General features: G+C 39.1%; 1 protein-coding gene across 2 annotated transcripts in view; it reads left to right on the top strand.

The window, feature by feature from the left end:
* The window catches only part of plpp3 (phospholipid phosphatase 3), a 35,106-nt gene extending 9,161 nt beyond the window's left edge, over nt 1-25,945 (top strand). The window contains exons 2-7 of one of the 2 annotated variants that reach the window (XM_028443383.1): nt 6,705-6,862; nt 9,538-9,630; nt 11,475-11,662; nt 11,754-11,811; nt 16,952-17,128; nt 24,038-25,945. In XM_028443383.1, the coding sequence (XP_028299184.1) occupies nt 6,705-6,862; nt 9,538-9,630; nt 11,475-11,662; nt 11,754-11,811; nt 16,952-17,128; nt 24,038-24,166 (803 nt within the window). In that variant the 3' untranslated portion in view covers nt 24,167-25,945. Of the gene's footprint in view, nt 1-6,211; nt 6,367-6,704; nt 6,863-9,537; nt 9,631-11,474; nt 11,663-11,753; nt 11,812-16,951; nt 17,129-24,037 lie in introns of both variants that reach the window. The other variant, XM_028443384.1, reaches the window with a different exon arrangement.
* Nucleotides 25,946-27,004: the final 1,059 nt, after the last annotated feature.

Here is a 27,004-nt window from a genome sequence, read left to right as displayed (position 1 = left end):
GTCCCGTGTGCTACAGTATGTTGCAGAAACAGATCCTGACTTTTGACCCCTGGCCTTGTAGCTACTTCCAGAGTCAGTATTGAACCTCGGCTTAGCCTGTGAACTCTTTTTTTCAAATGTCCTGGAGGCCAACAGTACAGTGTGTGTCTGGATGTTTTAATGGTTTCATAGCATCAAAGTCAAAGTCACAGCACAGATGACAATATGCAAGTGTAAAGAAATGCACACATAGGGTTTTATTAACCTCCATTCTAAGGCTTTATTCATTCATTTACAAAATTACATTTGGTTGCAAATAAAAAATGTAATCCTCCTGTCATTTAAATCTGAACATTCTTTTGTAAAACATTACACAGTAGCTGTAAGATTTAAATGTCATTATTACCTGGTCAGATTTTCTTCTATTCCTAACTAAATGCACTACTTTCACAATAAATCCCAATGTTTCATTCAGACGCCAGCCAGACATCAGCCCATGTCTATTTTTATTAAAAGTGTATGAACAGCTTACACTCCCTTATCTTATTAAACAAACTATTACTGTTGACTGACTTTCTCCCCCATAACATTTATATCACATACGTATCAAATAGCATCACCATCATCCAGAGGGAAAGGTTTTTTTTTTCTGTTCTTTTTTTTTTTTGAAAAATGAGCCACTCTACAGTATCTTTGGAGGTTAGGTAACAGGATGTGTGTCAATATTCATAGAAACAGTATTTAAATTAAGTATGTCATGAAATTTCTCAAGAGACCAAAGAATAAAGAACTGAATGGGATGGATTTGTAACCAATACCCATGACCCCCTTACATACGGAGACATGCATGCACCATGGTTACATAAGCTGTTTAAAGTCACTTGTTATCAAAAGTAGTGGGAAAGGAAGTAAAATTAGATGATTAGAAATGTTAAAGAGTCGTGTATTTGTTCTTTCCAGCATCAAAAGTAACAAACAACATTAATATTGTGTTAGGTTGACTACATCCTGAACAGTTTGCTAGTCCATCACAAGACATTAACAACAACACTACATTTTCAGTTTCAAAACAAACACGCACACATGTCTGGAAACTCTTCGAGGAGAGAATTACAATAATTCTGGATTTTTAAAATATTTCCCTTCCCTCCCTAATCACAACATAAATACAGTACTTATTTAATTATTTATTTGTTTACTTATTTATTTTTACAATTTCCCTCTTTCTATACACAATACTTACTTATTTGAAAAAAAATTTGTACAGACTAGATGAATGCCAAAAAGTTAAATTAATAAATAAAATGTAAAAATAAACCTGAAGAATCACCTCCAACCTAAATCAACATGCTATAGAACTGATTTACTCTAAAAAGTAGAGAGACTGAACCAGTAATGGAGTCCAAGCCCCCTCCTTTCCAACCCTCTTCTGAATTGTCCTGAATTGTCTCGCTACTTCCCAGGATGGGTCACATGATGCGTTTAAGAGACAGGAAACAGGAGGAGGAAATCGTTCATTAGAGTGCACTTCAATTCATCTTCCTCTACTCTGCTCTACCTCCTATTCACCCCTCACTCTCACACTTGGTCTCTTTTACGCAACTCACAATATCAATCTCAATCATCTCCCAAAAGCCATGTAATACTGTACCATCCAACCACCAATAAAAATCCAGAACAGGGTGAGAGAGTTTAAAGAGTGTATGTATGCTCAGGAAGCTCGCCACTTTATTCTCAGCAGGCATGCAGGTGTTATTTTCTGATGAAGTTAGGGACAGGTCAATGGGATTTAACCCTTTAAGTAACACAAAGCATTAGGTGGCATTAGAATTCCCATTGTTTCCTGATTTGGCAGGTACAGTAAGTCTTAAGGTGAGAGAAGATAATAGCAACTGCTGATCCTCACCTCAAAGGACACCAGAGTCGACAGTCAAGGACGCTACTTGATTACTTTAAACCTCAAATCCTGAATAGTTACCCATGGGCAGATTGATTAAAATGATCTATGTTAATGGGGAAAGTGTTTATAAAAAAGCTTTGTTGGTTCTAATAACAGAGGCCCTCATGCTGGACCAAATAAGCAAATACAAAAGATCCACAGCTGGATTCTGAACTTTTGAGAGCAGAAATGCACATTCTCTCAGATACACACACGTGCCAATATTTTTGTTCCATGATTTGTAGTTAGCAGCCAAGCATAAACATGTGAGTGGATTTTACAGATGGAAAAAAGTGCAGCAGCCGCACTCACACACTAACAAAGGCCCTGTCATGACCTCTGCATATAAACACCATCCACACCGCGCTCACCCTGTCTCTCTCTGATCTGAGCTAAGTAGTCCTTAAAGGTCTGCAGTGGTTTTATTCACAGGCTGCAGCAAGAAAATGCATGGCATGATCTGATAAGACAAATAAAATTGTTCCCTGACACACAAAGCCACCCACTTTGGTTTGGTGTGGTTTTTACATCTCTTCCTTTTTCTATTTCTCCATCTTAAGGAATTTGAGGTGATGTGATTGCTGTGAGATGCCTGATTGAGCACGTCAATGGTTTGATAGCTTTGCAAGGCTCATTGGTTGTGGTGGCACTAAACGCACAACTTTTCCAGCAACAAAGAGAAAAAATAGGCTGAAATAACAGTTTCCTCTTTGTAGAACCATCGAAATTGTAAAGAAATGCATGCAATTTCTCATTTAGTGAGAGTTTTAAAATCAAAAGTCTCTGACCTCGTGACTAGGCTTGTTTAATTCAGTGAAAGAGACTTCCGGCTTTTGCTAACATCCATGTAAACAGCTTTTTCCCTTTCCTTTTACTCTGACACTCCCCCATCTGCCCCCTTTCTTTGCACAGAGGTCAAAAGGACCCATTAAGGTCATCCAGTCTTTATTTGCTGAGGAATAAAGAGCTCATATGTCTACACTATTTGCCAATATTTTTCGATCGTTCTGATTGGTTAACAGTTAAGCATGTTGTTGTTTGATGAGAACTTAATTTTCGGTCGGTGGTATGAGGAGAATGCCCACATACTGGGCTGTTTTCAAGGGCAAAGCACAAAAGAGTTTGGCATCTTTGGGCTCTTCAGCATGTAGACAGAAAGGCTTTCATGGATTTTCAATAGACAGTCTTCGAGTGTACAATTACACAATCTCTCTTGGACTGGTTCGTCCCAAAATTTCCCATGGCATTCTCCAAGCGGCTGGGTCTTTGAGGGCTGCTTAGCTTGTGTTTTTTTGTCTGTTAAGCCCATGACCTTCTTTCACTTCTCCTCATTAGCATGTGAATCCCTGCGTGCCCAAGTAAGCCCGTTTGGAGCATTTGATATAGACAGGCCAGGAAAAGGAAACGCTGCAATAGAGAGAAAGGAGTAATTGGCGTGATTGAAAGAGATATCCAAGTCATTTTAGGTGGTGAAACACAGTTTGTGATTTGGTTACAAGTTTTCTCTGCTTGAAGATATCAGTGCCGAGGCCTGCATTAACGGATACTCATATCTGGCCACTAATGGCCCCATCTTAAGATGTGTTGACCGCCTTGCCCTGCCCTGCCCTTGTATATCTGTGCTTACCAAGGACTAACAGTCTCTGTTGTGTGTACACCACCATAGAAAGGCTCTGCCCTGTGTGGGCCTGAAGGCAGACGGTCAAATCACGGTGCTGCTGTTTGTGCAGGTGTCTGCCTCACTGACCATCTTGGCGGTTGCTCTGAGCTAACCACAGGGAACTCGAACTGAAGGGAAAGGTTTGACACTCTGAAATATGGAAATAATCCCTTCATTTAAAAAAAAAAATAAAAATTTTTTGTCTGTTTCTCAGTAAATTATAAAGTTGTCGCCAATGTTAATTTTTGTCACCTGTCATGCAAATTGATCGCTTTTTTTTTTTTTTGCAATTTGCTCTTAAACATTTCCAAATGTAGCAACTGTTCCAATCAAGTCTTAGTGGTCATTAACAGCCACCAAATGCTGATGGAGTTTCACAGCTGTCACAGTCATTCCCTCTGTCCACCTTGACTGCTTTAATATAGTCTTATAAGTGAGCACATCCACAACATTTTCTTGCAAACATCCTAAAGCGGCTGGACACAACTTTTTTTTAATCAGATAAAGACATAGTTTAGGCTTCATAGGTAAAAAAATTATTTGCTCTAATTTGCTGTGTTTGCCCCAAAAAACACTGCCAGAATGACTTCCCAACACATTGTTGTAGGATAAACCACTGGAAGTTGTGGCAAAACAATCAGGGATGTTTATTTTGGGGCTTACATGGAAAAATCTGAATCCGGGTTCAAATAAATATTTCATGGAGTGAGGTTCTATCACAGGGAATAACGGAAACTGACTAAAACAAAAATGGTATCAAACAAAACCCTTTTCCTACTTTTCTGGCAAAGAAAAGTAAAAAACACTTCTATGCATCCGTTTATGGGACTCCACATCCCGCAATGGACACAACTTGTCCAAAAATGTCAAGAAGAGAATGTTTACTGAAGAGATCAAAACAGATTTTCGAGCGCCAATTTTAGCCTTTTACATCTTTTTCCGTGCAATTGATCGATGAGGCCTACACTATGTCTGTATCTGATTAAACATTATTGTCTCCAGAAGCTTTAGGCAAAGGGTTTCTGTGGCGCCTCGACATGATTAGATGGAATAAATAAAGTATGATTGCTTTTTTAAGACAAAGAGAGGGCACCTGTTATCAGTCTAGTGCTCCCAACACAACAAACACCAACTGTCAGTTTTTGGTGTTAACACAGTTATTGAATGAGTTCATCATGTTCATGTACATCACCCATTTTTACACAGTTTTACAAGTTTATCATATACAATAGGAGACTTAATTTTTCTCTACTGACTGAAAAAGGAGCTTTTCCATGTAACTTCAGGAAGACAAGTCACCTCATTCTTTGAACAGAAGTCTGAAAACTAGAGATGTGTGAGTATGCATACGAAATTGTGTTTCGAGGCTTTTCATAGAGTTCATACCAGTGGTTGCTGGAGAGGCCTGTGTTTTTAAGGAGAGACCAGTAACATGAGCTCAAGCTCTCATTGGGAGTGAGACGACAGCCGTGGTTCTGCACCGCATTAGGAACATGCATCAGTAGATCTCTCACTTGAACCCCAATGTCAAAAACCTCTGTGATGTAAGCGAACCACACTACCCGCATGTGGGAATACTTTGTGTGCAGTCTGACATCGAATGTGTATATTGGTGTGTCTGCATGTGAGTCTATGAGACTTTAGCCCCTATTATTTATGAGCAACATATGTACAATTGTCAAAGAAGCTATCATGGGAAAAGTGTTTCAAAGGTTGGTGGGCTTACTTTCCTTTTTTTTCATTATCACGCTTTTTAAAGGCCCTCAAGGAAAATGTATGGAAATACCAGCCAATATCTGTTTATTTTCTAAATGTCAGAATATAATTTGGATGTTTATGTTCCTATCAAGTCAGTGTATGTTTTGGTCATTGGATTTTTCCGTTCAGAAAATGATATTAAAAAACGACAAAATAAGTGGTTACCCTGAGTGGTGATTCAATTTCATTTTATAAGGGTCAAGAAGAGATCAATATAACTGTAAAAAAAAAAAAACGGTTATTTTCATTTTCTAATTCTAAATTGTTTTCAAAGTAAGAGAGCGTATATTGCATATATAATATCCTTATCTGATTGGATAATCCAATGACTTAAAACATAAACTGACCCTATCACTGCCATATCCATTCATTTGTGTTAGTCCAATTCCTACGACTGGACAAAGTTACTCTGGACTCTCATGAGAAGTGGAATTGGAAATGAGAAGTAAAGTGATTTGAAGCCAAATGTGTGGAAAACAATGGGATGTGCTCCAAAATGAAAATATATGCAGTTAAAAGGCTTCGAAAACCAAAATGAAAGGCTTTACCTTCCTTCCTTATCTCACATTAAAATCACAATGCGTCGTTACGGCCCCACCTAGTTGCAAATTAATTTAACAATGTTTTAAGAGTTTGAATTGATTTGGCGCTGAAGCCCGACGATAATCACAGTAGCATATAGAGTTTGGTGTGTAAACAGTCAGTTTAATGAAACACACACACACGTCTTGTTTATATGTAATTGATTCAGCTCACAGGTAAGTCCATGGTCCATCCTGTGGATCCCGTGTTTAGTACATTGATGAGCAACGACGTGTATATTTGGCTACATACCCCATCTCTGTGTGTGTGTTTGTGTGTGTGTGTGCGTGTAGCTATGCTGCCATCTCTGGTTCTCCATTACACCACTGTTCATCCATACCAGAGGGGTTTTTACTGCAGTGATTCCAGCCTGAACTATCCCACCAAGCGCAGCACCGTACCTTCCTCAGTGCTTGTTTCTGTGGGCTTGACAATTCCGGTGCTGTCCGTAAGTCCCCCCCCCCCCCTCCCGGGGAGGCAAAGAGCGCTTGGCCATGAAAAACCATGAAGGGAGACACAGGGAAGGCTTAAGGATCATAAAGGACGCTGAGGAGTGACAATACTGTTCAACAATTTGCTCTCAAAATTTGGAAAACTGTCACTCCTTTGATCAAAGGTGTCCACGTGTGATTTCCTCAGGCTCCACCCCATGACCCTCTGGTGCCAGCATGCTCCTTGTTGTCCCCTACCCATCCTCTCCTGTTGATGTCTGTGTCACTGACCTGGTGCTTTTATGCTTTCTTCTCTCCCTCTTCCTCTCCTTCTCTCTCTTTGTGTCTTTTGTAGCTAGCCTGCCTTTCCTCGTCATTGAGACTAGCACCATAAATCCGTACCGACGCGGGTTTTACTGTTCGGACGAGTCCATCCGCTTCCCCCGAAAAGAGGGAGACACCATTAGCGATGCTGTGCTTACTGGTGTTGGCATTCTTATTGCCCTCTTCTCTGTAAGTTAATCTTCATATCTGACTTTTTGATTACTGCTTTTTCCTCAAACAAACAGGCCGTCATCAAGAGTTCATCATACTGACATTTTTCATACATTTTTTTTTTTTTAAATCTACTCCATTCTTCAGTGTTTTCCTTATAATCTCCATTCATTATTCTTCATCATCATTCATTGATCATAAAAAAAGCCATCTTAAAATGACTTTAAATGTCACCTTGGTCATGAGGTTCATCTTGTGTAAATAGTTCCAGTGAGATTCATTTTGGCTTCATTTTGAACAGTATGTTAAATTGAGGTTTTGTTTATTCAGACAAGGTTTTTCAGGAATTGCTTATCTCAACTGTCAACTGCCAGTCTTTGTCAGAGAAGTTCTGCTGATCGCCTTTAATGGTACCTTTGAAGATTCACTTCCATGTATGGTTCCAGCATATTCGTTTTGTCAAGTCAAGTTAAAAGGAACCATCAAAGGCAATCACCAGAACTCCTCTGATGAAGACTGGCAGGAGATAAAAAAATAAAAAATCCTGAAAAACCTCATCTGAATAAACAAAACCTCAACTTAGCATATTGTTCAAAAATAAGACAAAATGAATCTTGCTGGAACTATACATGGAAGTCAAGTTAAACTTCAAAGGAGCCATCAAAGGCAATCAGCAAAACTCCTCTGACGAAGACTGTCAGTTGACAGTCGAAACATGTCGGGAGATAAACATTTCCTGAAAAACCTTGTCTGAATAAACAACACCTCAACATAAGGTTCATCTTGTTTAGGCGAGTTTGTATCCCTGAGACCATGGTCAGAATCCAAAGGCAATTCCATTAGCTTTTGGCACATTTACATTGTAATATTTGCACCCAATTCCATTCCCAGTTTACCCAGCAGATGACTTTGGGTCACAGTGTTGTGCAGATAGCCACAGGCTTCCTAGGAACCTTGATTCTCACCCAAAGAACCACATAATACCTCAAATGTTGTGGCAGCATACAGAAGCGTGATCAGGCTTAGTGGAAACATGGTCTAATGACTTGTGGTGCTGTTGGTGCCACGTGGACAGGTTGGGTGATGCTTTCAGTCCCCCTTCGACTGCATTGCACAGCCCCCTCTCCAGCTACCAGACTAAGCTGTCACTTCCCCACAGTCTCCTTGTCATTAGCTGGGTGGGCACAACACACACTCGTAGACATACGCAGATCCAGCACATTGTACTCGCTCAGCTTTTTTGCTTATAAGAAAGCAGGGAACTGTGCTTTTGCTTGTTAGCTCCCTCACATGTTCACGTGTGGGCAAAGCTGGCGTGTCTCACACAGCTGTGTTCCATTAAAAGTGTCTGCTGCCATGCCGACAGCGTTATTTTAATGCTCTCATGCAGGCGCACACGCATGAACATACACATACACATACACATGCAGGCGTAGCAGATTCCAGTTGGACACCTCTTGTTTGTCTCCACTAAAAGACAACAACCATTTTGTCCTGCCAGTCTGACAGGTAAAAAATCCAATATGAGATCACGTCGGTTCACTGTTAATATTTAAATACACCCACAAGACATTATTTGTAATTCTGTTTTAATGATTAGAGATCCATGTCTGTGCCCTGAGAGTCATTCTCTGTGGGAATAATCCAAGACAGGACATAGAGGAGCAGTTTGGGGCTTTCAATGCAGATGCTGACAAGCCAAATAAACTTCTTTGGCCTGTATCAACCTCCTGTGGTTCTAATCTCCAGCTCTGATCCTAACATTTCAATGACAATAGTACATACAAACAGAGTCATACACCGTCATGCTTGTTTTCACTGGCTGTGGGACTGCCAGATGACCACCCAATGGGCAGGATATCAAGATTAACATCACCCAATAATAATACAGAAAGACAGTGTAGCTCTGTAATTATGATAATACAATTTGTCAAAAACACCTCCCCATCATTCACATTTTACTGTGAGCTTTTCACCCTCACAGTACTCAGGAATCAGTGGCTTTAAGATGGGCAGGTAAATATTTTTCTTAGAGATTAGGTGAAGGGAAAGTCAACCAAGAGTCAAGACTTGTATTGAAAGAGGAAGGAAAGGGAGAGCAGCCAATCCATCAGGTACCCTAGGAAGTATGGATTTGATTGGCATCTCCTTGCCTTGAGGGTTAGCTAGGTCAGTGTAAGCCTCCTCAGTGTACATGAGCTTTTTCTGTGGGGGCCCAAATTTACATAAAACAAGGAAGCCAGACTACCAGGAGAGACAGGGTTTCCCGCTGGACCTAAAAGTCAAAGAAGACGGTATTACGCCTTCAAATATCAAAGTCAGGTCAGACACATATTCATTATTTACATTTCCTGCATTTGACATCATAACATTACACAACCCTCATAGATAGCTGCATCATATCATTGAGCCAAGCGCACTATTGTTCGAACATCCAAACTGCCTAAGGGAAAGGCAGGCCATGCTCATTTTGCATGTTTGTGTGCAACTCTCACGCATTACCATTCTTCCTGTCTGCCCTTCATTCATCCTTTATACTCCATTTGTCTTTTCAATCTGGGAATAAATTATGTTTTGCATGATACACAGCTAGATATTATTGTTATATTTCCAAGCTTTAAGCATAAGCAGCATTGCCAAGCAAAATGTAATTGTTTCTGAATATACCTTGAATAACTTGATTCTCTCTTCAGATTGTCATCGGAGAATGCTACAGGATTCACCAACTGCACGAGGGAACAAAGTCATTTATTTCGAATCCCTACGTCGCAGCTCTTTATAAGCAGGTCAGCTCTACCCCTTTACTTTCCAATCCCTTGCCTTTTAAAGAATTGTTATTTATTAAGGTTGTGCTAAAGTGACTACACAAAGAATAATAATTCAAGATATTTGATAAACGTGTGACATCTGAGCTGCACTGTATATTAGAGGGCAAAGTTTTATAAATATAGACGGATTTAATCTTTTTATTTTTGCTTTGTTTGAAGATATTGTCTCTGACTTTCAAGGCTGTTTTTTTGCTGGGGTTTTGTCTGGAATTTATCAGGGATGTGATTAGTTTAACTGTGTTTAAAGCTTTGAACCCTAATAATTGTTTTATTAGATAAAATCATAGTGTCAATGAAACCAACATCATTCACAAGGAAAAAAGACTAAAATTGCCACTTGAAAGTTTGTTTTCATTTCCACCGTAAACACTCCGTTTGTTGACATTTTCTTGCACTGCATTATGGGATGTGGAGTCGTGGAGACGAATGCATAGAAGTGTTTTTACTTCATTCTGATATAAGATGGTGTCAAATGAATCACTGTCCTTCACAAAGTAAGAATGAAGTAAAAACACTTCAATCTTACCCTTTTACCCATTCCTTTACAGAATTCCATATCCCACAAGGCAATGCTCGAAAAGTGTTTAGGGCGGAGATGAAAACAAACTTTCAAATGGCAATTTCAACCTATTTCCTTTCTTTTTGGAGTAAATGATGTCCGTGTCATTCATTTAGGACAGTAGTGTCAAATTAATTTTAGTTCAGGAGCCAAATATGAACCAGTTTGATTTCAAGTGGTGCACAGATTATAGGTGGAAAAACAAGAAATTTCATAAGTAACTCATTGGCTGCCAGCCATTTTCAGAACAGATACCCCCCTCACTGCCTGCCACTTTAGAGCATTTTGACTGATTTTTAAAGACCGACAGAATATTTTGTACTATAATCTGAAATCCAAAACCAGATTCTGAAAGATTAGACTCTCTACTTTCATCAGACAAAATAATTTTGTTTCTACAAACAACACTGAGACCGGGCTTTTGATGGCAAAATTATTATTATATTATATTATATATTATTACCTGAGTTTTACCATATTTTGGCCTTCCTCCAAGTAGCCCCCCCCTTAGTCTCCACACACGCCCTGCTCACCGACATGCCGATTCTCACCGCTTGCCCCGGGTTGTTGATCGTTTTTCTCTCATGATCGCGACACGCTCAATAGTCCACTAAGGTCCACACATGCTCTGCTGAGTGTGAGCTGCTGGATACTTCACCATCAACTCTCGTAGCGCCATTTTCTGCCTCTTCACTGGCTTTTCCCTCCCCGGTGATGGTGCACATCACGGCTAATCTCTCATCCGAAGGTGCACTGCTGCCACCTACATGGCACCAGTTGGTCACTACATCATAGTACAAGGCTGATATTCATGTGAGAGCTCCGTCACACTGTCTCTTAGCAACTCCCGTTGAAAAACACAAATGACGTATACTGTATATACGTCTTTGGCAGCGAGTGTTTGGATTTGAAATGACGTAAATTTACATCAATGGCAGTGAGTTAATGTGCACTAGTTTTTTGAAAAATTGAGAGTTCTCTCAACAATTTGCTTTTAAAATGATTGCCATCAATATTGTAAAGTTTATTTGAATTTGTGTATTTATATGGAGTGTAGCAGCTTTAAATTATTGATTTGTGTGTCAATATACCAATAAGTTTGTTTTTGTTTGGCTTGAATTTGTCAAGTTTGTAGTTTCAGGATGTGACTTAAAACTTAATAAAAACATAATAACATTCTTATGTTACTTATACAGTTCTCCATTGATTGTGCTCCATTATTGAATATGTGTTCATTCTGCAGTTGGGCGTGTTCCTGTTTGGCTGTGCTATTAGCCAGTCAGTCACAGACATCGCCAAGGTGTCAGTGGGCCGGATGAGACCTCACTTCTTAGATGTGTGTCGACCAGATTTCTCCACCATCAACTGTTCACTGGGATATATCACCAACTACACCTGCACTGGTGATGAGAGTGACGTCCAGGAGGCCAGGTTTGTACTAAATTAAAAATCTAAATTTTTGCTATGCTTGAGTTTGTAAAAGGAGAAAAAAAAGTTCACCCAAAACAATCTCTCTCCACAGAAAGTCCTTCTTCTCGGGACACGCCTCGTTTTCATTATACACCATGCTGTATCTTGCTGTAAGTAACCATTATGCTTTCCCAACACACTCATGTTTATAGATAAACACACATGTGGATGATCACAGAAACAAGGGCTCTCAGATTGTTAAAGGAGTCGTGGGAAGAAAGCTTGGCGCTTAGTACAAGACCCCCTGCTTTGTAAAAGAGGGATACTTTGTTCATAGATGAAGCTCCACAGTTCCCTGGATTCTTTTTTTTTGCTCCATTGAGGAATGGATGGATGCACTCCACCTGTTTTCTTTAAAACAGCTGCTCATCCACTTCCTGTCCTCTCCCAGCAGCCTCCACTTCCCTGTCCGGCTCCACCTGTTGTGGGCGCCTGGTGGGGCTTAGCACCATTTTATGCTTTAAAGAGTTTAATTACACACAGAAACACACAGTCATGCCTCCCTGCTCTTTTCCTCTCTTTTGCCATCTGTTTACACACAACAAGCTTCAGCCCCACTTTGCATTCTGCACAGCACACAAATGAGAGAAGAGAAAATCCTTGTTTTGCCTGGCTTGTTTACAAGGTAGTCCTGGTTCTCACGGTGGACTGACATTTCAAGTATTTTGTGCTTTTGCCATGCTGTGTGAATGTCCGGGTATTTCCCAGCCTCTGGGAGAACCTGGATGTTTTCTGCGGTTCAGATTGTGAGTATGAGTGGAATAGAAAGCAAAAAAACTGAATGGAGATGGTCTTTGTCCAGGCCACAGTGACACATGAGGCTCTGACCAACGCTCCAGCTGTGGCCAACACAAGAGCAGAGCTGGAGGTTTCTGTCCTCAAGGAGAGGAAAAGTTAAGACTCAAGGGTTTTGTGGGAGAGGCTTTCTGAAAAAGAAAAAAACATTGAATTGCATAAGCTCAAATATGCACCTTTAATTTCAGTTTGATGCAGAGAAAAACATCTGATACAATCCAAACTTTATTTGCATCCCAAAATTAAAATAATAATAAAAAAAAATGTATGAAAATGATTGGTAACACTTTACTAGTTTTATACATAAAGGCTGACATTACACTGTCATTATTGGGAAATGACACCTGTCATTAGTATGAACAAGGTGCTCAACATAGCTCCAAAGGTATCATTATTTAGTAAAAGCTGCCATGATTTAGCGAACGACACTTAATGACAGCCTTCATGACACCTTATTCATGCTAATGACAGCAGAATGTCAGCCTTATGTATAAAACTTCAAGTAAAGTGTGACCAAATTAGTTGTTGCCATCCTGCCTAAAGATAACATATTTCCTTGAATTTAAGGAACTACAAACAATTTTTGGGCTCTGATTCTGAACCAAATTAAAACCAGTCTTTATTTCAGTATAGACCTACCTACCAGTTCAAAATTTGGTTTCAGAATAGGAACTAACAGAAGTCCATGATGTGGAGTTTTCATTCAGAGATCCAAAGATTGGACCCCTGAAGAATAACAAATCAAAACTGTCACTTTTTGCTCTGGAGTAAAAAAAACAAGCTCTTCAATGTGTTTGTTTTGTTCTTAGTTGAGGCACAATTCTCTCCTTGAGCACAGACAGGGTTTATCAGTCATTTCTTCAGTCTCCCCTTCAGCCTTGAACAGCGTTTTGCTATCTGTTGCTTCCCAAGTGTGGCAGAGTCGCTTTGACAGGGTGTCTGTCACCTCGTCCTCTGTCTCACTGTCTGTTAATGTCTGTGATGTGACTGTGAGGCCCTTGGTTTCCCTTCAGTGCAGCTGTTATGACAGAATGGTAGAAACACACTGGTATCAGACTCACACATTGCTATACAAATAAAAGCGTTTGTATTACTTCTTGTGTCCTACTAAGGAAGATTTGTTTTGTCTATAGTGAGCATGTAGCATCTGTCAATGCTTCTCCTACTCATGAGCATAGGACTCCATGTTCGTGCCTAAGGAAGTCCTCCTGAGGCTGTTAATGCTTAAATGAAACCAATGTTTTCTTTGTGATATAAAAGATTCCAGCCACAGCTATGCTTTCATGAAATGAAAGAAACCAACTGATGGGACCAGGCGTGTGAATCGAGCCCTTGTATTCATTCTATCACACTTTGTTGTGCTTATTCCCGTTTCCTTTCATTTAGTGCTCACTTTGACTTAAAAAGGACTGATGGAGATGATTTCTTGGATTCTTACAGAAACCACCAGACTCTGTGTCGCTTCTGTCTCCATGTGTCATGGAAACCAAGTGGGGGCTTCTTTTAAAGGAGTTTGTTGTTGTTGAGATTAAAATATCTGGAACTAATTCTATGCCCATGATGATGATGAGGACAGTCATGGAGCCTTTTGAAATAGGATTTTAAGAAGACCTTTTAAAAGGTCATTTATTCTCCAATATTGTGTGTATTGTCTACAAATGCGTGTGTATCGACTGCTGCTGAGAAGCACTATGATGTTTGGGTTTACCATCATTTGCAGGAGTTTTCCAGGCCCGATCTTGTGATTTTAATTTTAATTATAATTTTATTTTGGCAGTCTTCAGAAAAAAAAAAAAAAAAAAAAAACAGAACAAAAAACACTCAATTATCTAACTAATCAGCTGAAAAGGTGTTGTTTGAAGCAAAAGCTTATATACACCCCATCCCAAAAACAAAACAAAACAAGGCTCTCTAGATAATATAAACAAATATTATAATGTTACTAGTTTTACAATACACATTCAATACATATTCTGCACAAAATGTTATATATACAGTTTATACATGCACATCCATATGTACACATTTACACTCATACATGTATACAAACACACGCTTGTACATAATATTAATAATATACTATTTAATATTTACTACACTAATTACATTTTTAAAATAAAATATTGTGTGGCAATATTTAAATTAATATATATACTATTTACTACACAAATTTCATCAATTCGATTTTAAATATAAACAGTGTGACAATGTTTAAAATAATATTATCCTCTATCACAATACATACATTTTATTATCTTTATTAAGTTTTGATTTCTTTTCGTCAAAGCTTTCTTACATCTAGGCGGACTAAAGGCTGATCCATAGCCTGTTTCAGTTTTTTTTAATGGTACCACAGCACTTATCTACCAACTCAAAACCACGACAGAGGAAGCCTGAAGTCCAAACATCTCTGCTTTGACTTGAAGGGAGGGGAAGCATCATTTCCTCTGCTTCCGTGAGTAGAAGATCAGCGACTGAACGTCATAGAGGAAGTGTGAGAAAGACTGAGGTCCACACCTATAGGAGTAGCACTACTTTAGTAGAGGGTGGCTGCATGAGAGGCACTGTGGCTTTCTGTGTGTTTTACTGCACTGCTTGATAAAAATAAAAGTTGGGTTGGTTGACCTTGCGTGAGCTTTGTCCTCCCATGCCTTGTTTCTGGGTGTGAGAGACAGGAAGTTAAAGGGTATAAGCGTGGTGCTGAAACACAGGATGTCTGAGAACCCAGGGCTGACCTCAGAGCCGTGCGTGCAAGTGAGGTTAAAAAAAGCTTGTGTTTGCACTCGTGTAAAGTGCTGAGGGTGACCTTGAGCTTTATTGTTCCTGTTTTGGTTCTGCTCCATCTTAATCATCACCCAGATACTGGACCCAGTCTGCAGGCAAAGTGAGGGGCTGCATCCGCTTTGTCTTCTGTTTTCTCTAACATGGAGTAAAGAGTTCATCCCATCAAAGTGTTAGAACACGTGTATGTGTGTGTATTCCACTGGCCTTTTTTGGTTGTGCTGTTTTTACAGCTGGGATGTTGTACAATGAGGCAATCCTGTCTGGATCTCAGGCAGTTTGTGTGTGTGTGTGTGTGTGTGTGTGTGTGTGTGTGTGTGTGTGTGTGTGTGTGTGTGTGTGTGTGTGTGTGTGTGTGTGTGTGTGTGTGTGTGTGTGTGTGTGTGTGTGTGTGTGTGTGTGTGTGTGTGTGTGTGTGTGTGTGCGTGTGTGTGTGTGTGTGCGTGTGTGTGTGTGTGTTAGTGCACAAGCTTGCTTGTCTATGCAGGTGTGGCAAGCTTGCTTGCATTAGTTCAGTCTAGACAATAATAATAGACACACACACTGTGTTTAGGGTCCAAAAGCCTGCACAACATTTAATAACACACACAAAACTCCAGCGTTGTGCATAATTATATTATAATTAGTAAAAAAAAAAAAAAAAAAGTTAATATGTTTAACTAGGTTTGTTGCTCCATGTTTACAATTTATTATTGCAAGCGCCAAAGTTATTACACAGAAAGTCAACCCAGGGTTGGGGTCAATTACAATTACGTCTTAAATTATTCATGTTCAGTTACAACTACATTATGATTACGGTGACCAGCATTTTTCCAATTCCATTTCCAGTTAAAATTGTAATTATTCCACTGAACTTCAATTACATATACAATGTCAATTACTAAATTGAATTCATTTAATCCCAACCACTGAGCCTTTAATAGACAACCCCATAAAATGTAACCTTCATCTTGTGTTAGCTTCTTCTTGTGTTAGCTTTCTGTTAGCATCTCTAATGATTATCGGTCGGTTTTGACCCAAGACTTAAATAAGTATGTAAGTATGTAACATACACTAAAATATATTTTATTTCATCCAATTTGTTTCTCATCTCTTGGTTACCTTGCTTGGCTTCCTTATCTATAAAAAAATATTAGTATAATGTCTTTAATGAGGGTGCCTGAGCCTTTTTTTTGTCAGTATACCCCTCAACAGGTAGCATAGCGTAACAGGTAGTGGGAAAACTTGATATGAAACATAGTTTAATAATTGTTAATTACACATGTGTAAGCCATAGAACTCTAACATGGTTCCCCAGTTTTGCGTTTTGATTAAATTGTTGTTTTTATACAATATGCGTGCTAAATACAATTACAAAGTCAAATATCTGAACTCAATTACAATTTGCTTATGATTACAACAGTTACAGATGTTTAGTTACAATTATAATTATGCCATAATTGTAATTAATTATAAATTATACGATTACAATTGTATTTGACCCCAGTTTTCAACTGTATCCAAATGTTTACTATTAAAGTGCTAAATGAATCACCAGTTTGTAAATAAGACCTTGTTTGACTTTAAGGTTTAATTCTGAGTATCTGAAGTATCTGTCAGTACTTAAGCTTCATTTGGTGCCTTACGATTGTGTATTCTCACTTTTTTTTCTACCTCTTTCCTGTTCTTTTACAGTTCTACATCCAGTCCAGGTTTACGTGGCGCGGCGCTCGACTCCTCCGCCCATTGCTCCAGTTCACCTTGCTGATGATGGCCTTCTACACTGGCTTGTCACGTGTCTCAGACCACAAACATCACCCGACTGATGTGCTTGCAGGCTTTGCACAGGGAGCCCTGGTGGCCTACTGCATAGTGAGTGCAAACACCACCAACACAAAGCACCCTACATACAAAGAGTTAAGATATGTTTATATACATATAAATGCATAGCTACATTCAAAAACAGTTGTCGAACTGTAAGGACAAAAAGATCAAACTGTGCCCTTTTGATGAATGAATTAGAGAAGCATTTCAGACACAAATCTTTATTTCCTCAAAAACAAACTGTTGTGGTTGGAAAGGCTTATAAAGTTGAGCCCTAAGCTTCTGCAACCCGACAGACTGAAATTTTTTATTTCCCACACGAGCATTAGTTTCATAGTATGATGAGTTAAAACGAAGAAAAACACCTGAACCTAAAGAGGTAAGATATTTGATTTCCTGGTCTGCTATAAGGGTGAGTATAAAGGCCAATATTATGATATTACAGATATTGTACTTGAACAAAATTTCCCTCAATGAGATTTTCTCTTGTGATGAAATGAATCACTATGGAAAACTCATCAATATCATATGATTGATAATTAGAAAGACAGAAAATCTGGCCCAATTTTAAAAGTTATGTATTGTTAGTTGGAGAAGATAATTGAAAGTACATTTTTGGTCATGCCAAAAGTGTTCAGCCCCTTTAGAGCCAACACAGACCTTATGTATTAAGTAGAGATGGGCTATATCATTGGCCCACCTATCCACCGATATTAAATTATAAAGTGTAATGTCAATCTGCACTGGTATCAGTTTTTCTACAGATATTGAAAAACCGATATGTGATAAATAACATAAATAAATGATTAAATAAATAAAAATAAATATGCCAGTTTTTCCATTACTTAAGTTGAATAGGTATTGGTATTTTGCCTTGATGTCTATTTGTGGAATACATTCAGTGGGGCATCACATCAAAAGTAGGCTTAAAGTAGGCAAAAACCTAATATTGAACATTCCTAGTATTGCGTCGAGCTACAACTAAACCCTAACCAGCCCTGAATGATTCTACTGAAAAACATACCATTATTAGCTAAGTCTATTAAAGTAAATAAAGGTTTTTCTGCACATTTAGTTCTTTGCACATATCTTTTTCTCCTCTCTGTTTTGGTGAAAAGGAGAAAATAATATCGCTGGAAAGTGCAGCAAATAGGATTTCCTCTAATGAATAACACATTGCATGAGGCCAGGCTTGAACTCAGAAGTGTCTGTGTGATGCTGTTGGTGTGGATCCATGTGCTGCAACCTTCCCTGGCTTTTTTTGTGACATACACTCACAGCGTTTGCCAGAAAGTTCTTGTAACCCTCGTGATTACACGCAGCTCGACGGAGCCAAGGAAAATTGAATTTAGGTCGGGAAGAAAATAGAGAGTGTAAAAAGAGAAGCAGTGGATTAGCCTTTGAAACAGGAATGAAGCTCCTAATTATTTCTTCGTTTTTTTTTCTCTCCTCATTTTTTTTTTGTGGCTCTCGTTGTATCAGCACAGCAGGCTATACTGCTAAATGCTGCCCCACACACACACACACACACACACACATCCAAGCAAGGTACTGGTAAGCAACCTATTTCTTTCTTCACAATCCAAATCATAAATGTGGAAAGAATTAGGGTTATAAAACTTAGTGAGCCTTCGTTCTGGCGCCTAAGAAAACGTTGGCACGTACGAATGCGCATCCACACGCACACGTACACATACACACCGAGGCCCGAGCACAGCATGGCAGGGCTTTTTAAACGCCACGATTAATAAAGGATTTGAGGTTAGAAATCAGTGTAACAATAGACTTCTCCACTCAGTGCTATTCCGACATCGGCCATGACAAGTGGAGGGAAAAAAGATGGTTGCAGAAATGCACTCAGTGAAAGAGGTCAACCTCCTCACAGGCAGATCTGGCAGGAGGAGTGAAGGGAGGGAAGTGACAGGAGAGAGGAGCCTTGTCTACATCTTGGCTCGGGATAAGCGTGAGTTTAATCCAACTCAACGATTCCACTACAGCCCTGCATTCACAGAGAGTGGGAGCGTATTGCGCACATACACACATACACAAGGACATATTCACATTTTCACTAACCCACAGTCAAACCCCTGCCGATCCAGCCAATGAGGTTAGCGTTACAATCCCTGACGCCCTCTGATTTGCCCGGGTTTGAGCAGATGCACACATTACGCACATCTGTGAGTACTTTAGTTTGGTTCTTCTGGCCTCTCAGTAAGCAGCAGAGCAGAAAGGACCTGACAGCAGATGAGTGCAGCAATGATGGAGGACGTTAAGAAGCCCGTTCAGGCTCAGAAGTGCCAGGAAAAGCACTGAAACTAGGTGTGAGAATCTTTTTGATCTGAACTTAGCAGCAGCTCAAGTTTAGTTATGATTCTAAAATGGAAAAAAAGCACTGTATGATTTGTAACTGTTTTGGTTTGTTTCGTCCAGCCCTTTAGAGCATCCATTTCAGCCAGCAGGAGAAATTAGCAATGACAGAGAAAACATGAATCATTGAGTAAATGAAACTCAACAATATTTGCAGGGACTTATATCACATTATTGCAGTCATTTTTATTGTTAAACAGTTGAAAAAACTTAAAATTCTTACATAATCCTTCTATTTTCCTAAATTATGACATAATATTTCCCTGATTTAAAAAGAAATTGGTCACAAAATCTCGAAAATGTGAAATGAAGACCCTGTTGTGACGAAGGCAGAAGCGCCGAAGCAAAACTGGCACATGCGCATTTGCGGGGAGAGGAACTAGCTGGGCTACCGCTATTAGCATAGCTCCGAATCATAGCTCCGACGCAGGAGGATGGTTAACGTGCCCTTAACTCGCATTCTCGTGTTGCATTACTATCCCAAAAAGAAAGTTTTCACCAGCGGAGCCTTGCTGTTGTTGTTATAGCAGCGTCTCTGCGGTGCATGCCGATGACGACATCATCATTTGTTACAGTGTGATTGGCTAAAACAAATCATGGTGGACAGGCGCTTTGTCGCCCAATCAACTTCCAGCATTCTGTTCATGTCCCTACCTGGTTCTTAAAGGATTCGTCAGACGCAGACCCAGATTGATGTGGAGAACTCGAGTTAGAGGGAGGGGCTACACATCAATCTGGCTCTTGCCAGGTTCCCGTATTTGGCCCCTGAACTAAAATGACACCCCTGGTTTAGAGCTTCACTACTTTGTAAGCCAGACATTGATTTGTCTTCAGAATTTGTATTTAAATTATCATTTTTACATTCAAGAATTTTAAGTTGGTTCCATCAAAAAAACTGTTGTCATCAAATTTACATTAATTCAACACTTTTTAAATGTTTATGATGGTCTACACTCCTTAGAAGTGAAATTTCTCTTTTCAAGCTATTTAAAACAGTCCCAGAGGTACTTATTCAACTCCCAAACAGAGTAAAACTAACATTAAAGGATTCAACAAGTACCTCTATGGACCAACTAACTGGTTTTGTCACTCAAAGGCTTACTTTCTTATTAAAGGTCCCATATCATGCTATTTTTCACCCATCTTCATTTGTTCTAAGAACCCCAAAAACATAATATTAATATTAATACTTGTTTATTTTCCCAAACCCGCCTGTTTTCCAGAGTTTTAGCCTCTGAAAAGTCACTTTCTGAGCAACTCTAAACAATCAGGCTGATTTGCATCCTACTTATGCATATTCATTAGTAGGCGTGTCTATAGATGGGACACTGACTTCCTCCTCCTCGCACGGTGACATAGGGCCAGAGGACGGCCCGCCCTCCTCCCATCCACACGAGACAGAGTGTGGGGGCGGGGCATTCACCGGTACATACATAGACTGTAGAAAATACATACATAGCACTGCGCAAAGGACGCTGAAATGCTCACATTTGTGGGCGTGTCTGTTTACTTATGAGAGAGCTTCCTGGAGGCGCGGCTCAGTGCCACGTCAAATTCGTCATCAAAGTGGGAACGCGTCATCAAATTGGAGCGAGGTGTTTGGGCTCACCCTGTAGTAAGAAAGGAGCAGATCACCCTCTGACTAATGATTGAGGGAATCAATGAAAAAAAACACTTTGGGCACGTGTATGAAGCCCAAATAGTGCTTTAATCATGTTTAACGCACAGAAAAGTTGATTTAGCTTAACATGGGCCCTTCAACTCTCATATAATATTTTTATTTTTTAATGCGATTGGTGCTCGTTTTACTCCCAAACCAAATACCTGTTGGAATTAAACAACCAACAGCTGACCAAATTTGTAATAAACACCCCAACACTACAGTAAATACTGTCTTTTCACAATATGTTTAAAATACACAGTTGATCATATTTCTTAAGTGAACTTCATTAAAAAACCTTTACTTAGGTTAAAATTGTCATTGTTTTTTTATATGACTGAATGAAGGAGCACAGAAAGATCATACCTGATGTTTCCTACCAGTCACAGTGACCTACTTTTCAACTCGTGTGATGTTTAAGAACAAAACGACCTTTTGCAGCAGGAAGCAGCTGTCAGGGAGGAAGCTTGGCCACTCCTCATGTTTTTTGGAGTTCATTGTCATTAGTTTAGTTAAGTTTAAAGTTTGTTTTTTTCCTTTGAAGATAAACACATGAACTGGCTGAATAGTCTGGTGCTTACTACCAGCGTAGAAGCAGGACATATTCTCCAAAGACAAAGGTAGACATGCTTGTTTATTAGTCACATGCTGTGACTAATAAACAAGCATTACAGTCAGTCTCAACATTAGTTTAAAGAGTTTACCCTGCATTCCCTGAATAACCTGCAAATACTATGATTGATATTTCCTAAAGTTTAGGACAAAAAGAGAAGAATGGAAATCCTATATACACTGTAGGTGTACATGTTCTTAGTCAATTAATAATAATAATAATAATAATATCTTACATTTTATATAGCCCTTTTCAAAAATCTCAAAGACACCTTACGATTAAGTGATTGTAATTCTCGTACATGTTGTAAAAACCACACAAATTAAGCAATTATTAATTATTTTTCAATATCTAATAATTGAAAACATTTATCAGCCTTTTTTCTTAAAACTTTTTCACCCTAAAAACATTTTTTAATACTGTAGGTCCTAAATCTTTAGATACTGCTTTTGTTTCAACCTAAGATGCTAAATTTTTTTTTGGTTTTGTTTTTTTTACGTCAATAAAGGCACATTAGTCAGTGTTTTTTTTTCTTCTTAGTCATTTCCAGTATAATTTCCTACTGGTTAGTGTGTCGACTTCCTGTCTGACTCAACTCCTTTTTGTGTCAGTCAGGATTTCATTAGTGGTTAAAATATGACATGCATGCAACAAACACAGAGTACACATACGCGTAAGTAGGTGTGTGTGTGCGTGTGTGTGTGTGTGTGTGTGTGTGTGTGCCTTTCTTACCATTGATGGAAAGTGCTGACGTTGCCTCTTTCAACACAAAGGGTCTGCAGAAAGTGTATGTGTGTGTGTGTGTCAGTGCGTGTGTGTGTGTGTGTAGATGGCACACAGGAAGTTGGGAGGCGGCGATAAGCTCATGACTAAGGCGGTTCAGAGGTGATGGTTTGCAGTTTGAGTGTCACAGCAGAAACGCCCGCTCTGATTGGACGTTGTGCATCCTGATGGGAAACAAGTTTGAAGTGTTTCCCATGACGACTCGGTTCACGCTCACAGATATGATGTCATATCGAGCTGAAGCCGTCTCGTCAATGTGTCTCGTATCTAATAGTGTTTTGGAGACAAAGAGTCTATTTAAGTGTCTTTGGGTCACCAGTAAAGGTCAGTGTACGCTCAGTAAATGCCAAGCTGTAATAAAGGCTAATGTCTTTGTTTCGATCAACATTCAGAAAGTCAGAAAGAGACACTCTTTTGTTGTATAAATAGATCGGTGACACCATGTCGCCCTTTTTCAATGAAGAAAGATGGACAGTGAACGACCACTTTTTCCCCCTCAAGAGTGATGCCCACTGTGGATTTCCCCTGGAACTGCTGCCCATCTGGTTCATGATGTTTCATCATTTCTATTAATGACAATGAACAAGATAAATAAATATCTGTTATTTCAAGTTGTATTCCTCAGTATTGCATTTGTAGTGCATTTGAATCTTATAGCCATAATCCAGGGATCCAGCTACTTCATAGGTCTACTATATAGTCCAAGGGGCTACCAGTTAGAAAATCACTTCTTAAATACCAAATGTCAACAGTTTCACTTTATTTAGAGGCTAAGATAATAAGGAAGGCTAGCAGTACCTTAAAAAAGTAGGAAGTGTTTAAACATGAGTAATTTATGCAGTTGTTTTCTAACTGGTAACTGGGGCTACCAGTTAGAAAATCACTTCTTAAATACCAAATGTCAACAGTTTCACTTTATTTAGAGGCTAAGATAATAAGGAAGGCTAGCAGTACCTTAAAAAAGTAGGAAGTGTTTAAACATGAGTAATTTATGCAGTTGTTTCATTGTCATTAAATTCCATTGATAATGATAATCTTCCTATTGTACTGGCTATTAACAAATAACTTTTAACCAATCGTATAACATGTAACATTTGAAAAATGTTAAAATGATGTCATATTTTACAAAAATCCACCTTGCACTCCTAAATATACTGTATATCTTACATATATCATAGTATATATAACATGCCACCGACCATACAACGAATCTCCAGGACTTAAAAACATTTGTCTCAATGTTTCAGTGAAAATAAACATTTAAAGATGGTTCATTTATCAGGTGCAGCAGTATTTTACTAAGTTCTCGCTACAGCTGTCATTTGCATTTATATTTGAATAGTTTGAATCCTGGAAAGTAAATTCTAGATGGAGCTCATTGGTGACTAGAGCTCCTGCGGGCACCTCACATGGTTCAGGCGGGCTACCTGGTGCCCACTGGCACCATGTTGGTGACCCCTGCCATGATGTGTGGGTTGCTGTGAGCAGGTTTACTGTTCATTTCTTGATGATTCTCTCCCTCTTTATTCTTCAGATCTTCTACGTGTCCGACCTGTTTAAGCCCAGGGTGAAAGAGGCCACACCCCCACCTTCTCCGGTCAAGAAGGAGTTGCTCCCTTCATCCGACATCATCGATAGAAACAACCACCACAACATGGTGTGAGCCGAAACCACATCGACTTCCTGTGACCGAGGAGCCAATCAATGCGCTGCTCGCCTCCCATCGGACAGTAGAATGTAGCCACGAGAGACTGTAGCTGCGTCTTGAATGACATCCTCCATTTTTTTTGCAGTGCCCAGAAAGGCACTTTTTGGACTAGGGTGTCAGATTTGAGATTTGCACAGCAGAGTCCACTTTCACTATCTGAATTTACTATGTACTATAGCTACTAATCAACTCTTGAGCCCACACTTGTAAGCACAAAAGGAAAGGAATTCAAAGCCAAAACACAAAATTAACTCTGAGATTGAAGACTTGACAGGCAGAGTGGAGGGTGTGGAGGTGTGATTGAAGTGTAAACACATATAAACATATGAAGAACAGAAGTGAAAACAGGACAATCCCTTGCCCAGGGAGATTTCCCATGAAGACCTGTCTCTGAATTCTCTGTGGCCTTGGATCACAGTAGGAAAACAACTTCCCTAAGATGTGGGAAGGATATCACTGCAATACCCAGCAGCACAGATTTATTCACAGGTTACAACATATAACTTATAGCACTGTTTTCACTTCATTGTCCATGATTACCACTCGCTGCCTGAAATGTCGAACTGAAAATCCTTGATTGTGCTGAAACCATTAAACAGAAATGCTGACTACTAGAAACAAACCTAGCTTGGGGTTTCTAAACACCACCTATGAGGTGCTAAAAAGCAGCCATTTCAATCTTTTTCCAATTATAAACTTCAATCTTCAGGCTGTCGTACCTCTTAGTCTAGACCAGCACATCAAGCTTTTTGCAGTGGACTTCCAGAGCAGCCCAAACCCGGGATTTTGCATTTCTTGAGTTAGATGTAGTTAAATGGCGATCAATTCTGTGGAGAAAGGAAGATCTCCCATCACCCGTACAAGGGACGTGGCTGTGCCATGTCACTCTGAGGAGTTGGGGCCGTTTGTCTGGTTTTCCTAAAAATGACAGAATGAAGGGGTGTGGTCGGTCACCGTGGAAAGAGGGTGACAATTTACAGCTAAGCTGGCACAATACTTTGGGATGATAATGGCTTTTTCCGCTGGCAGGAGGAGCTTTCACCCACCCAATCACTCATTGGCAATTGATCTGTGTGTGTTTGTGTGTGGAACAGTCTTGTATGGTGACGCTTTAGCTTGTACATGTACATCAATGTGAGTGCAATTGCGTGCGTGCCTGTGCATGAGCGCTGTGCCCTGTGAAAAAGGAGCTTCCTCTTGATAAACTGTGTGTCAAATGAAACGATTGTGTGCGAGCATGTGTGCCACTGAGTGTCTGAGAGGAAGAGAGCATTAAAAACTGTGGATCTAATATTTCTATTCTCTCTACTGAGAAGCATTTTATGCATTACATGTCTATAGCCTGTATATTAACTAACAGATGTACAGTACCACATACACAAGTCCTTTTTACAGCCTCCTCTGATATCTTGTTCTATGAGCTCTCTCTGCCACGTTGCACATCCTTCTCCTTGTATAGACCGTCCTATCATTTCACAAAGCCCTTTTTCTCATTTTTATAAATCTATCAAATTATATAAATATTGTATAGCTCACTAAACTCTAACGTGTTTCTTAGCATGTTTAGGTGTATCCACTATGATTACAGACCTGTGTTTGCTACAAAATGCTGCTTAAAAAAAGCATTGACTGACAGATTTTTGTATCTCAACAACTATTGTAGAGTGTAATAGTTATATTTGTAATATGCATTCAAAAGTACGCTCACAATTGTATTAAAGTTCATTATTAGTATTTTTGTATTGTCTTGTTTTTTTTGTACAAATGAATTAGCAACAATGCTTTTTTTCCTTCTCCTAATTGTACTTAGCTTCATTTGTTTTTAAATAAAAAGGTTCTCATAAGCATTTACTTTGACTGTTGAGTTATATCCACTAAAGATTATTCTGTGCTGCTGAGTGAATGGATATTTGTTTTCATTTCACACCTCATAGTCTTTATTTTCCTCTGCTTGCGGGCCAACAATTACAACCATATTGATCAATAGGCTTTTATTTATTCCTTCAGATATGTATAACTAATTACACAAACGCTGGTATACGTAGAAATATCCCCCCAGATTTGATGTGGTGGCCAGATAAGCTTCAAAATGAACCGTAGCAAAAGTTAGGCCTGTCCCTACTTGTGTTAGTGAAATTATCAAAGTCACTGACAGTTTCTCTGGCCAAGGTTAATTTAATTTAAATCAATTTGTTCATTTATTTATTTAGCACACATTAAAAAAGTAACAACGTTAAAGGTGCAAAGAGGGAACAAAACCCAAAGGGCTTGTATAAAAGAGATTTGCACCCAGATTTAAAATGTACACATGCATTAAAATAAAACCAAATGGCCTATTGATGTCTAGCATGTGAATGTAAAAGCTATAAACTGTAGTTTGTATGATAGCTCCTAAGTAATTTTATACAGTAGATATCTTTAGTCTTGGGCTTTCATAATTTTCCTGTGGACACAGAATGAACTTTAATTGGAAAAAAAAAAAAGATCAACAATAAGTCTAAATAAGAAAAACAAAATCAATACATCACGTAAAATCATGTCTTACCAATAGATTTGACAATGTCTCAGATGTGATGCAGTTAACCTATCATTGGCCAGCACTGGGTCACATGGCTGAAATACTGCAACTTCAGCCAATTACAATCCCTATAATTTAGCGTCATTACATAGGCAAGATGGTGCTGACCATGGGCTGGGGTCAATCACATTTTATATATATATATATATATATATATATATATATATATATATATATATATATATATATATAGTTCTGTTTGCCTTACATCTAAA

Source organism: Gouania willdenowi, chromosome 4, assembly GCF_900634775.1.
Source record: "Gouania willdenowi chromosome 4, fGouWil2.1, whole genome shotgun sequence".
Taxonomy (NCBI): Eukaryota; Metazoa; Chordata; class Actinopteri; order Blenniiformes; family Gobiesocidae; genus Gouania; species Gouania willdenowi.
The sequence above is the reverse complement of the archived record's forward strand: the minus strand, read 5'-3'. Positions and strand labels throughout refer to the sequence as shown.